Below are 14,750 nucleotides of genomic sequence, written 5' to 3'. Positions count from 1 at the left end.
TACCCTTTCCTTTCTTGCTGCAGTCACACAGGACCCCAGGTTCCTTTTGGGCCCTGGAGAGGCATCTTTGCATCCTCTTTGACATCCCTTTCCATGGGTTATTCTTTTTCACTTGGCTCTATGAAGTGTAAGCTCCAGACCATCCAAGATCTGTCATGCATGCAGAGGAAAACAAGTTGTTGCCTCCAACCTCTTGATTCTGTTCTCAAAGTTAACTCAACCCTCACTTAGCTGCTTGGGTTTTTTTTCTCGTTGTAATTTCTATTTCTGGCAGCAGTGAAGAAAGGAAGAGAGACTCTCAGACCCCAGACTGTGAATATAATGCTGACAGTAAGGAAAAACATTTAAGAGGAATCTCTGTGAGATACTGAGGTCAAACTTTGGCCATCTGGCAGTTGGGAAGAGCCATGTGTGAAGGCACGCCAGGCACCTGCTGAAGGCAGAGCTGCAGCAGCAAAGCCTTCAAAGATTTGCTGGCTGCTCTCAGCCCTCGCTTGGGTTTCATTTGTAGCTTCTCTTATCGAGCACAATTTCTAAATGAGGATGGTTGCTTCACTTTAAGGACGTACAAATGACTTGCCCTCACCTGTCAAGCATGATCCTTGTATTTTACCAGGCCCATTATGAACGCAATCTTTCTGTCGAAAATTTGCATACCTCCTTTCTTGAAAAGTAATGACAGCAATTTCTTTCCCCGCGCTCACTTTCTGAGTGTCTCATTTAACAGCACCTGGGAAACCGACAGGCGCAGAGATGAGAAGTGAAAGAGAGCAGTTGATTAAATCATCATCAAGTCGGGCCTCAGAAAGTCAATTCTGCTTCCCGTCTGCAATGATATCCTTTTATCTTAAAGTAATGAGCTATGGCACTTTTGCATCCGGTAATGCGATAAGTTCTATTAGCATGTTCCATTTGCTTCACAAGCAAGGGCAAGTCATTTCAGTAAGCTCATATCACTGCAATCAAAGCAATTGGCTTCACAGGCAGAGAAGAAAGAGGAAAGGCTCAGGGTGATTTTTATGGATCACAACACAGTGTAAAAAATAGATTCTTGTATTATTTTAACCCGTAACATGCTTTGCTTCTTGTCAATCAAGGTGTTTTTATTTCATTAGCCTGTAAGTACCTGAAAGGCTCAAATTCCAAACAGAACACGTGAGCTAAGACCAGGAGTTCTGAAAAATAAGAATCTTTTCTTATACAGATAGCACCTACTAATGCAGTATTAGACACTGACTTCATTAACCACTGATTAGTTTAAACCTTTCCTATCGACTTAGTCCATCAGTACAAATGCACATTTTTATTATTATTTACTCTTATTTATTTTTTTGAACCTTGAAAAACTACTTGTGAGTTGAGAGGATGCTAAACATGACATTACAAACTGCAAATTGCCATCAGTTTGAGAGGCTGCTAAAAATAACGTGACAGCTGCAAGTTGCCTGCAGCCAGCAAGGCAGGTAAGGAGAGGAGGCAGCAAATGTGCATCCAGGGTCCCAGGGGAGAGCATGGAGGCATTTCTCCTTGTGGAGCCCTCAGGAGCTGAGGCAGGGACTTCACCCTTCAGTTGCAACAGAGGATGACTCCCTGAGATCAGGATTCCTGTGTGTGTGTGTGTGGCTGGCAGTGCCTGCTGCCAGCTCTGCTGGGGTTTGGGTGCCTGCCTGGTGCTGGGCACTTTCTGAGGGTGCTGAGCTGTCACAGACACATTTTATGGAAAATCCTTTCCTTAGGGTTTTTCCTCCTGAGAAGCTGACAGGCCTCAGGAACAAAATGTAAACATTGATTATCTGCTGCTGTGGAATGCAACAGGTGCATCTGGGATTGGTCTCATGTGGTTGCTTGTAATTAATGGCCAATCACAGTCAGCTGTGTCGGACTCTCTGCCTGAACCACAAACCTTTGTTATCATTCCTTCTTTTTCTATTCTTAGCCAGCCTTCTGATGAAATCCTTTCTTCTATTCTTTTAGTATAGTTTTAATGTAATATATATCATAAAATAATAAATGAAGCCTTCTGAAACATGGAGTCAGATCCTCATCTCTTCCCTCATCCTCAGACCCCTGTGAACACGGTCACACTGAGCTGAGGAATGCATGGCACTGTCAGTTTTTCCATCTGGAAAACACATTTAATGCTCCCCTGGCCCTGGTGGGAGCATCACCCTGCTCTGGGCTTGGCCAGGTGTGGGGTCACTGGGCAGTGACACCATGCCAGCAGTGACACCATGACAGCAGTGGCACCTGGGCAGTGCCACCATGAGGAAGCTGCTGGATCTGTGGGATCTGGGCCATGGAAGGTGCAGTACCCTCCAGCCCCAGCTCCCTTTCCAAGGAACAACAGAAAAATTTCTCCCAGTGCTGGTTGCACGTGTCCCTGGGGTGACACAGAGCTGGGGCAGCCTGGCAGGACAGGGGGGGCACCCCCAGCAGCTCCTGTGTCACCTCCCCAGCAGCTCCCAGTGCCTCCCAGTGCCTCCCAGCGCCTCCCAGCGCCGCAGCTCCCAGCCTGTCCCTGCAGGGGAAATCCCTGCAAACACAGGGCCAAACAGCAGAGCCAAAGCTCAGAGCAGGGCTTGTCTGTCAGGGTCTGCCTGGAGGGAAATCCCCCCTTGGCTTTACAACAAATTCACTGTGGCCTACCAGGAACATCTGGGCTTCCCACCAGGTGCCAAGGATGAATCCATGTCCTAGAGAAATGTAAGGTCCTTATCCTCATCCTTATCCTAGACACCAATATAATCCTGAGTTTTCATTTTAATACTCAACATGTCATTCTTTCCAATCAAACCATTGTTTGGTCCATGGTACAGCTGAAAGGAACTACTAATTGTGTCATTTTATAATATAAAACAATCACCAACATCCTTGGGGGGGGGGAAGAATGAAAAAGAATTGCAGATGAAAACCATTCTAAGTTCTGAATATTTTTCTTGTAAGGGGCTCAAGATAACTTCAAATGTCCAAGACTGATACATTTCAGCTGAAGTGAAGTTTGGATAAAATGGAATTCAGATTAAAGGTCAACATTGCAATCTTTTGTCCAGACTTAGGTAATTTGTGTAAAATGGGACTTTTTGGTGAATAATCCATAATTTTAGCTTTTAAGAAAGCAGACCTTAAACTTCTCAGACCATCTCTGTTTCAGAGCCATTCCTTCTAGTGAATCACAGTGGATAATGGTGAGGAATTGCTAAGCAGACTGTGATGTTAACCAATTTGTGAGATGCTATATATATAAAAAAAAAATATATATATATAAGATTCCTTGGCAGGGAGCTCCATGCTGAATGCTTCTTGCAGCAAACCCACAGATAGGAAGGAAAAAAGTGAAATTCTTGCTCTTAGTTTCTTTGTGGCTCTGCCAGTCTCCATTTCATCAATTAGAAAATTGCCCATTTATTCCCTGTCTAGGTCTCCTTTCATCTAGGAGATGTTTTTTTCTCCTTTTTTTCTTGGAAGCAAAGGTCTAGTTGTATAGCTAAAATACCATCTTTGCCCTTTCCAGGGCTGCCAGTTTGTCATTGGTGGAGAGATGGACAAGAATATTGTAAATGTCAGTGTGAACAGGCTGAGGTCTGGGTTTTCCCTCATTTTCTTCAGATTTCTTTTCAGCAGACAGATGAGTAGAATCCCTTTGTTCAGAGCTGGCGTTGCAGCAGCTCTGACTCCTTTGGTGGCAATGATAAATGGCTCCAAGATATGAAATAGCTGTTCCAGCAAAGTCCATTGAGCAGAATAGAGAACAATGCCCTCCTCAATGTCATTGTACATGAGATATTCAATGATTGCCACTTTTTGCACAAGAATGTGTTCAATCAGCAAAGCACAGAGAAATCCATGGTGTTGCTTCAGCCTGAATGAGCTGGTGAGGTGGCTCAGACCTTTGCTCAGCTTGATTTGGACCAGGCTCTCTCAAGTTATTAAAATGGGCTCAAATTAGAGCTGTCACCACATAGGGTGGCTGATTTTTGAATCGTGGCTTTGGGATCAGCCTCATTCCACGGGTGCTCTGGGAAATGTGCTGTGCAATTTAACTCTCTCCACCTGGGCCAGAGGGCTGGGGAGGTGCAGCTAATCTTTAACCTGATCTGCACTTTCCCTTTTCTGCTAAAAAACACAGCAGCAATTATGCCTCATCTGGGAATTGGAAAGTTCTTTTCCCACTTCCCACTGCAGGTCTGTGTGTGCAGACCCCACATTGCAGGGAATGCATCTGCTGCAGCCCAGGCTGGCTGCAGGGCTTCAGGCTGGGGCAGAAAAAAGAGATTTCTGGTTTGTTGGTACAGAGATTTTTTACCGTTGTATGTCATCTTCCTCACCTGGATTTGATTTTAGGGGTAATTATTTGAATTTTGACTGCATCACACATATGAACATGCAAGTTTTTGGGTCACTGACTCTGATTAGCATTTCTGGAGCAGGGAGTTGCAGGAATACTGCAAAAGGAAGCTTGAACACTTGGCACATGTGTGCGTGTGTCAGGTGATGTGATGGCTGGGGGCTTTGGTTATTTAAGGGATTGGAACAGTTTCAGTGATAACTCTGGCCACTTTGTGCAAATCAGTCAGTCTGCTCTCATTATTACCCCAATTATATAGAAATTAGGAGCACCCTTAGCATTTCCATAAGTCCTGTAAGATTTTTATCAATGAAGATCATTTTGAATTTTGCTGGTAGTCCCAAAGGTTTTCCTTTGGGAAAACCACTGAGTCCCTTCTGGCCAGTACAAGACTTTGAGAAGCACAAAATACCCAATTTGCAGACTCCTCCCACTGAGGAGCCTGTCAGGCTGTGGTCTGAGAAGCTCTCACAGCATTTGGGACCACGGGGATGTGAAAATTTGGCCATGCAGGGGGCTGAGGGTGCTCAGCTGTGCCCATCTGGGCTTCACTGACTGAGCTGAGGGCTGGCCAGGGGTGGTGCAGGGCAAATCAGGCAATTTGGCTCTGGGCTCATCTCAAGCCTGGCCTGGGGATGCTGTAATCAGTCACAACTTGTGCTCAGAGTGGAGACAGTAAGTGCCTTGAGCCTGTGAATCAGAGCAAGAAGCCTCTGTTTGTTCAGGTGTAAAATGTGTCTGCAGCCTCCTTGTCCTGATTTGCCACATTATCACCCTCAGCTTCCAGTGAAGCTGGTGGCAGTTATCCAAAAATCAGGTCATGCTATCTCTGAATGATATTTTGGATTCCCACTTATTTGCAGAATATTCCAAGGCAGCCAGTGCACAGAGCCATGGTTTCCTGAAAAAGGCATGGGAGAGCACTGAAAAATGAGCTTTTTGTAACAGCCATGGAATACTGAAACACTGCCCAAAGCAGGGGCCAGTGCAAAGTATTTCCATTGCTGCAATTCCAGAACAGTCTGGTGCTCTGAGAACCACAAAGCACTTAAATCATTTCACTTCTTCCTGTGGCCCTGGGAGGTGGGGAAATGCTGCAGGAATTGAGGAATTGAGCGAGCAGTGCAGGCTCCAGCCTTCAAATTGACCAGTAATTCTGAATAATCAACTTCACGGCTGTCAGCTTCGGTTCCCAAAATTCCCTCTCCAGCCATGGGGAGCAGTGAGGCTGCAGGAGATGGAAACACCTCGTGCTTCAGCAGCTCTGGGCAGAACTTGCATCCAGAGATGTGAATGAGCCCATCAGAGCAGGGGTGGCTGTGTGTGAGCACGGTGCTGACCCTCAGCCATGGGGACAGTGTGCTCTGCTCCAGCTCTGTTTCCAGCTGAGCAACAAACATCTTAAACATCCTTCCTCTCCCTTTTTGGCATTCCCTGCACACAAAGTGTGTGATGGGTGGGAGTGCAGAATGTGCCAGTGCAGAGTGTGTCCTGCACACACACACACACACACACACACATATACAGACACACACACACAGGTGTTACACAGATATACAGCCCCAGAGCAGTGCTCAGAGCCCTCCCATCCTCTCCCTCCCTTTTCCTCCCACCCAGCTGCTCCCCAGCACGCTGCATTGGCCCAGGACAGCAGTGCTGGGCACTGGGCTCTGCCCTGGTGCCCAACCCTGTGTGAGAGGGCAGAGCTGCCCAGAGCCAGGCTGGCCACAGGCAGGGAGCTGTTTGCTGAGTGCTTTTATTGCCTTTGCATAATTTATGAGCTGGAGGCCTCTGACCATCATCCCTCTCAGCCAGAGGCTGGCACGGAGGGCTCTGGAGGCCGGAGCTGTAAATTGGATGGTGCACTGCAGCAAAGTCCTGGGGGTCAGTGTGGGAATTCAGTGGCAGGGATGGCAGCGTTTGCTCCCAGTGCCATGTGCAGCACAAGCAGGGTTGGCAGGCGCCCCAGCTGGCCCAGGCACAGAGCTGTCACTCCTGGGCACGCTGGGAGGGAGCAGGAGCAGCTTTAATGGGCTTGGCACAGCTCTCCTCCATCATGGGCACCAGTAGGGCTCAGTCCTTCGCCATATGCTGAGCTCTGGAGACAAGGTGCTGCTGGGTACTGCAGTAATTATTTGATGTGGAATTAAGCAGACCTTGAAATTAGAACTGGACTGTGGGAGAGCAGGAGGTGTGGACTTTAACACCTTGCTGGAAATGGCCTCCTACTGACAGTGCTGTGCACATTCACCGGGCTGTGGGGAGCTCTTGGCAAATTCAGATGTCAGGGCTGGCAAGTTCTCTTCTCCCCAGGCACCTCCACGCTGAAGGGAACACAAAAACCTTGAGCTTTTCCAAGCTTATGAGTCAGTAAAAACTACAGCAGAGATTCTTTACATCAGACCAAAACTGGGCTGAGGGAGAGGCTGCAGAGTGCTCTGAGCACAGCTGGGTCACAGGACGCTGCTCCTGTGCTGGCACCTGGAGTGGTGGCACCTCAATACCCTCTGAACCCTGCTGCTCCAAGGGAATTGCCCCTGCCTGCTTAGACATCCCTTTTGCCCCCTTTATTTTCACTTTTACAGTCTGATCAAGACTTGGGGTTTGCCTGGAGGGTGGGCAGAGACACAAACAAAGGAGCAATTCCTCTTTGCTCCCTGGTTTGAAACACATAGGAGGTGTGAAAATGGATCCTGGGGAGCTCCTGGCTCTGACAATCCAGGGGGAGAAGGTGACAGAGCCCAAAAGCTGAATTTCTCCAATAGCTGTGAAGCAGAAATAGTAAAAGGAAAATCTCTGTGACATTAGTGTTTGTGAAATGCTCTGTGACTCTTGGGGATGTCCTGTGCAGGGCCAGGAGCTGGGCTGGAAGATCCTCGTGGGTCCCTTCCAGCTCAGGTGCTCTCTAATTCTGTGCCCCTGATTTTCATGCATTAAAATCCATGGGCAAGATTGCTTTTTGTGTAAATGCAGGGCCTTGCTCACCTTCACACCAAAATCTCCTACAGGCAGTCCTGATGAAGCCAAAATGAATTGTATTTATGGGGGAAGGTAGGAGTACTTTCTATCAGTGCCATGCTGTTCTAGAAATGCTTTCCTTTTGTCACTTAAGTGGACTCTTCATTAATTCAGACACTGTGTGAGGTTTTCAAAATTAAACCTAAAATTGCCCCCTGTCTTCATGATTCTTCTCATTTGTTTGTTACCAGAGTAAATACTTGGGTATTAAATAGGTGCAACTAGTGCTATATAAATCACTTCAGTTATTAAATAAATTTCACTTCCTTTTCTATTTGAAATCAGCTGCAAGAAGATTGTAATTTTATCTCATCTTTCCTTCATTTAAAATTAGTTTAAAAATACCTAGAAATAGTTCTTGGCTCTAATTTGTTAGTACATAGCTCAGTGGTGTAGGGAAGGCACCTTTTCACCCCCTGTACTGATGAAGACAAGGGAAAAGCCAGTGAAACAGAAAAGTTATAATTAAACAACAGACAGAACATGAGCTGATTTGTGCAAATCAAGTATGTGTATTTGTGGGAGTATTTGGCTCTGTTCACATCCCACTGTATAGTTAACCTTTGGAATTCACAAAATATAACTAATTTCAAAGCAATTTGGTTGTCTTACAAAAATACTCAAAGATGATATAAACACATAAAGATATAAATACATAAGGATATAAGAACATAAAGATATAAATACATAAAGATAGAAGTACATGAAGATATAAATACATAAAGATAAAAGTACATAAAGAGCTTAACTGAGTGCTGTAAGAGCCTGACAGTCAGCTGCTCCTTGGGTAGGAAAGCCTGGGTCTCTGTTTGGTGATGTTTTCCTTGGAAATGTTTGCCATGAGATCTGCATAGCTTACTCTTGAATAATACAGAACCTCCAGCTGTAGAGAGAAACAAAATAGAAACAACACAGACCCACAGAATGAGGTGCAGGTACCCAGAATTCAAACCTGTGAGTTCCAGGGTTCTCAGTCCTGTTTCCCACACAGCTTTTGTACTTCCAGCAAATGCAAATGTGGTTTGGGTTCTGATGCTTGTCTTTCAGAAATATTGAGTGATCTAGTCCTGCTCTATTCCTACAATAGTATAACTTATTTAAGAATTGAGTAATGGCACTGGATGAATACCAAGACTCTCTAGAGTTACCAGGCAGCATTTTGTAAAATTGTGATGCCTGGGCTGCTCCCAGAGAGCCTGGGGGGATCAGTGGCTGTGGGACATTCCTGCTTCCCTGTGATCTCTGCAATCTTCACTTCAGCAGCCAAAAGCAAAGGCACGGGGTGACCTTTGCTTGTGTTCCTGGAGCCTTGCAAGGGCTCCTCTGAGTGCTGGGCACACCTGAGCATCCCCAAGGAGCCCCTGCAGGTGCTGGGCTGCAGCAGCATGAGGAGCACTGCTCATCCAAGGAAAACAAAGAAAACCAGCCCTCTGAGACTGATTTTCTTCTTCCCTGATCCAGTTTTGGGGTCTGAACGTGCCCCTGCACCAGCAGCTCCTGTGCCCCTGAGCAGGACTGGCAGAGGGTTTGCAAATGCCTTTGGTGTGTGCAGGGCAGCATTTCCATCATCCAAACACAGAAATGCATCCTCTGCAACAGCACTGGGGGGGATTTCCCCCCATACAGTAACTGAGCTTGTTCCTAAAGGTGCCAGGTGTGATGCCAACATTTGTGAATGTATCACCCATCTTGTTCACAGAAACATTTATCTTCTTTTTGTTGTAGCAAGCTTCTCTTACCTGTGCTTTTTCTGTTTTTGTGTTTCAGTGTGACAGCGACAGTGATCAAGAAGAAAAGGTAAGAAAGAAAATCAGTATGAGAGCAAAACTAATTTATTGGATTCCCTTATTCCTCTTAATCTATTACTTATTCAAAGTTTCTTCTTGGACTAATCTAAAGCATCTCTATACCAAGAAAATTTCTGTCTCTAATTTAATTTTGGAATAGACCTCCAAGGAAAGAGAATTCTAATGAATATTTTGGAGGCCACAGAGTTCATCTTGAAGCATATTGATGCCATGGTCTGTGTGGGTTGTTTATGAACACCAGTCTCACCACCAACCCTTTCCATGGCTACACTTCCCCTTGGAAGTTGTAGCAGCAACTGAGTCTGTTGGTAACGCTCACATTTGCACTTCTTAACAGTTATTTAATCACTGTTAGTGCCTGTTGTGCTTCTCTGCAGGCAAGGGCCTGCTAACTCCAACTGAAGTGTTATGGTTGATATATCTGTTTTTTAGAAATAACATTTGGAAACTGTACATTAAGTCAAGTAACAGAACTTGCTGAGCACTGTCTCCATGAGTTTGGGTTTCTGAGTGGGAAAGGGGAAAAAAATTAATGCTGTAAGAGTCAAGCAATGGTCTCAGATCCTGCCTATTTTTTAAAAGAATAATAGCAATTAAGAACTGGTATCCATAATGATGAATATTTTTAGGCATTATTTATGCTGTGAACAGACTAACCTTCTTTATTTGGAAAAACTGAAATAATTATCACAGAAAAACTGGTCTAATTTCTTTATTTCCAGGTTGGATTTTGTGATTTTTATTTGTATGTTGAGCCTTAAGGGATGTTTTGATAATGTAATCACTTTTGCCTCCTCTTTCCTTGGATGAATTGGGGAATGGAAGTCAGGGGAGGGTAAAATAATGTCAGAAAATATTGTTCCTATGATAATGTTGAGCTGGTTAGAGTTTCATGAGTGGTTCTGTTAAGCAGCTCCAAGGCAGGCCAGGAAGAGGAGAGATGACCAGGCTGCTGTGCAGCTCAGCCAACAGCCAAGAGCAAATATGCTATAAAATCCAGAGGGAAACAATGAGGACAAGAATCACCTTCCATGAATTTAATCTGTTTTCTACAGGGTTTGTGTAACAGGAAGGAAATTTTCTAACCATTCTGTATATAACTTCCAAAGCTTTGCCCTTCAGCTCTTTTCCCAAGCAGAGGATTTTTTCCTCATGTTTCTTAATAATTTGCTAACTATGTTAAAGAACTGCTGTTTACTTTGAAATGCAATGATTTTCCTTGCATAAGGGAACTAATCACTGGAGTTAATCAGTGTGACAACAGAAAGGGGAGGTTTTGTTGGGTTTTTGCACAGAATATTAACCTGCACTTTTCAATATGAATTTTTAATGCATTACCATTACATTCCATCCTGTGAAGTGATTATTCATTTTCAGGATGTTCCTTATGCAGAGGAAGATGATAAACTGAATTTCAGCTTCTATGTTTATGGCACCCAGAACTAAAAGTGTAATTTCCTGTCACTGCAGCATTTATGGAGCTGAACCTCTGCCTGTTTCACTCTTTTTTTTCTCTTGCAGCCCTCCTGTATAAAAAGGCAGAGGCAGCTTTTGGGGATGGAGGGGAGATGCTGGTTCAGGATGAACAATGCAGAGACTCAAGACTGTACCTCACATAGAACACCCCAGTACTTGTGTGGGCAGGATTTAAAATCCAGATGTGTATTCCATCTCTGTGATCTATATTTTCTGTAATGAAATGGGATTAAGTGCAGGCCCAAATATCCCTAAAAATGTAGTGCTTTTCAAATGTGTCAGAACCAGAGGCATCTTTGAGCTCCCCAGCTCAGGCCCAGTTCTGAGGGATGACTGCTCACCCTGGCTTATTTATTCAGGCTGTGCTGGCAGCCCAGGCAAAGATCTGAAGGCCTTGTTCTGCTGTTAATTTGAATTCAGCATATGTAGCCTGTTATAAAATGCTAGACATCATCATTTGAGCAGGTCAAGCATATTCAGATGAAGACAAATGGTGCTTATTTGATTTTCTTAAAATCAGGAAATGAAAAAAGTGCTCTCTGGAGAAATCATGTTCTGCCTGACTTAGATGATAGAGCAAGGCATGTACCCCAGATAAGAACAGGCACTGGTGGCTGGGTTTTATCTCTGAAGGACGGTGGGGACTGTCAGCTCGCTGACATGTGCATTATCCATGTCATTTTAAACAAAGTGACCTGCAGGAAAGTGCACTCTGCCGTGACGTGATAATGGGCTGCTGGATGACAGGTAAAGTACACACTAGAAAGGAGGCTGTGCGTTATTCCTTTATTTAACTGACAAGCAGAAACTTCTTTTCTTCAGACAGGCAGGATCTTTTAGATCTCTTTCAGAAGATTTTTGAATTCCTGCTTTAAATAAAATAGCATTTTTAGGACAAAAAGTTCCTGTGAGCACAATGCAGTGGGAGAAGGGAGGGTGGTGGGTCCTGGCCAAGAGAGCATTTCATCAGTGGTGCCCAACATCCTGAGTGTTCATTAGCAGCCAGGAGAGCTGGGGTGCTCAGCAGGGTTAGAGGTTTGAAGATCCTTTACCCAAAGCCTTATATCATGGTGATATTGGCCCCCAGCTGTGGAGCTGTTCTGGCAGTGAATTGATGAATTGCTCTTGGTGGGACCTCACTAGGTGTGTTCTGAGGGCTGTGGAGTTGTCCCCTCCCAGCAGACACAGAATGTTTGTGGGAAGAGCAGATCTGCTCTCCTTTAGGACTGTCTCTTGCAGATTTTGATACCCTGTTGTGTACAGAATGCAGGGTTAATCGCTGCACAGCAATTTTCTACTCACCCTTCAGTCAATGCAAAGGAAGCACTTCTGCTTCATTTAGGATTTTTGAGGGCAAACCCCCACTGATCCTCCATGGGGGATCCACGAGGGGTAGAAATAAAGCATATAGGTACACATTTCTGCTGGAATAAATCAAACCTGGAATCCAGGAAGAATCCAGAGCCATTGAATGAAACATGGCAGATGAGTGTCAGGAAAGGCGTGTGACAGATGGAGGGGCTGAAGGATGGGCTGGTTGAAGGATGGGGCACTGAGAGCAGCAGAATGAGGGCAGGAGCAGGAGCTGGGAGCCTGAGGAGCAGCTGGATGGAGAGGGGTGGCCGTGGCAAAGGCACTGCCTCAGCCTGCTCCTTCTCCCTCACCTGGATCCAGCCCTATCTGGCTGATATCACAGCTGATATCTGATCTCTGCTGGGTGATGGCTGTGCCTCCCATCCAGCCTTTAATTGGGAGCCACTTTCTGTCTGTGTCTGCCCTCAAAGGAGAAATTTCTGCAGAGGTTTCTCCTGAAGAGGAAACAAGGATATTTAATTAAACAATGCTGCAGCCCCTGCTTCGCGGTGCTGTAGCTAAGGCTGTGTCAGCACCTCAATTTTAAATGACATATTTTGGGTGGATAATTTGTCGATTTATATAGATTGATGCTCCTTCACTTCAGTTTGACACAGAGGACTGGACCGGAGCACTCCAAGTAGACATTTCACCCTCCTGTTGCTGAGAAGTCTGAAGAGGTAGCAGGCATGTCTGTGGAGGGAGAGTATATTTGGAAAACTTGCATCAGAGTGAGAAGCACTAATTCTTAGAGAGATGTCACTTTCCATCCTGGGATCCTTTCAGCAAATGCCACTGGGATTTCTTCCTGAATCAGAAAAAAGTCTGGATCCCAGGGGAACTCCGATTTTCTCCATTAAAAAGTCTGTCAGTCTTACTCTTTGAGCAGGTCTCCAGAGCTGATAATCTAAAATTAGGGCAAGCTATTGCACAGCTGACAAATTTAAGTGCAACTGTATTAGCTCTTGATATCTCGATACAATCTTATAAATTATACCCGTGATAATTAATACAATATTAAAAACATAAGTGCAAACATAAAGTTTGTCTTCTGGAAATCAAAGGAAATCTTGTTTGGAAAAGACATACCAGGGCCTGAATGTGCCAGGGGTTGGCATCTGTTCACAAACGAAAGGGAGAGATTGGGATTGGGATGGGTGAGTGTTGTGCTTGCCAAGGAGCCTGTGCTGGTGGGACTGTGTTGCTTCATTATTGTTCTCTTTGAAAGAAAATTTTCTTCCTTGAAGAGAAAAGTACTGTGCTGTTAAAAGCACTCAGAGAGCTGAAGAATCATCTCTCTTGAATCAGATTATTTTTAATGATAATGCTGATACATCTGATTGCTTTAAATCAGGTACAAAGGATGGCATGGCAAGTTATGGCATGGGAAATACAAGTTAATACCAAGTTAATACCATAACTTGGTATTTCCCATGCCATAGCAGAGTGTATGATATTTCCCATTATGGCATGGGAAATACCATAAATGACTCTGCTATGCCCAGGTAAAAGGGATGGGGATGGCTGTTCTGCACCAAAGCATTCACACCTGCACCCTCAGTATGTTTCTGCAGCACTTTTGCCCAATTATTTTGTGTGTGGGCTTTGGAGAGACATTTTGGAGGAGCATTTTGGCAGATGTGTGTCTCCCAGTTTATTGCACAGGCTGCATTTCAGTTTGGGGGGTTAAATAACCACAGAAACAAGTGTTTATGTGTTTGTGTGTGTTTGTAGTTCTTCCCAACTTTGCAAACTTGACTGATTTAGGTAGTAATAAATGCTCTGATAAACCAAAGAGGAACTTGGGAAGGGCCTGCTGAAACCATCTCAGTGCATGGCTCTGGATAAGTGCAGAGTTTGCTGGTGATGAACTTCAGGAGCTGATTCCTCCTGCCCTGCAGAGCTGGAATGTCCCTGCTGAAAGCACAGAGCACCCTGCTCAGCCGGGCAGAGCTGCTCCCTGTCCTGCTCACCCCAAGGCATGGGTAGGACACAGCAAATTGTCCTTTCCAGGGGAGCAGGGAGAACCCAGAACAACCCCCACCACAACTGTGCTGGAAAATAGAATGCCAGAGCAGGCAGCAGCTTTGCACAGGGCTGTGTTCTCTCCATTCTGCAAAAGCTTTGTCATAAATGGATTAAATGGTGGTGAAATTGCTTTATGTCAGCTTATATACAAATGTAACATATATTACATTTTTAAACAGGTGCAATTCACTCTCGTGGGAGCAGTTGCATCAGTTTGGGATTTTTTTAGTAGGGTGCTTGAAAACAAAACTGTATTTGGGATATTTTTTCCTCACCCCTGGGAGGAATGAGGGAAGGAAGAGTTTGGTAGCATTTCAAGGGGGAAAACATCTCCCTGGATGGTGCCAGGGCTGTGGCACAGAGACAGCTGGGAACCAACTACAATTATACCACCACAGCCCTGCAGTGCTACAGTAATATCTCTGCTCTTCCTATGGTTTAAAATTCTGCCAGGGCTTCCCTTTGGTGTTTATGCACTGCTGGAGTATAAATAATAAATTACTGTTTTCCTACTCTGAAAAACTTTAGTCATAAAGGGAACTCTGAGCATTTATTGAGCTGTTGAAAGAAGGGCCTGCCATCAGAGTTGGGGTTTTTTCATCCTGTTCCTCACACTTCTCAACCCTAAGTGCAGAAGAAATGCACTACCCAACTCCCCCAGTTCAGAAGGGAGAAGCCAGGTGAAGGTTTAATAGAGGAAAATGTGAGTCCAGACACAGAAG

At 44.9% G+C, this 14,750-nt stretch overlaps 1 protein-coding gene across 3 annotated transcripts in view; it reads left to right on the top strand.

Moving 5' to 3' along the window:
* AUTS2 (activator of transcription and developmental regulator AUTS2) overlaps positions 1–14,750 on the top strand; it is a 796,934-nt gene that overhangs the window by 548,007 nt on the left and 234,177 nt on the right. For all 3 annotated transcript variants that reach the window (XM_054287135.1, XM_054287134.1, XM_054287133.1), the window contains exon 5: positions 9,131–9,160. In XM_054287135.1, coding sequence (XP_054143110.1) covers positions 9,131–9,160 — 30 coding nt within the window. The remainder of the gene's footprint in view (positions 1–9,130; positions 9,161–14,750) is intronic.

The sequence above is a fragment of the Melozone crissalis genome, unplaced genomic scaffold (genome assembly GCF_028551555.1).
Source record: "Melozone crissalis strain CALT ecotype California unplaced genomic scaffold, PUWL_Pcris_2 ptg000057l_1, whole genome shotgun sequence".
In the NCBI taxonomy this organism is placed as follows: domain Eukaryota; kingdom Metazoa; phylum Chordata; class Aves; order Passeriformes; family Passerellidae; genus Melozone; species Melozone crissalis.
This window is presented reverse-complemented; position numbering and strand designations above follow the sequence as displayed.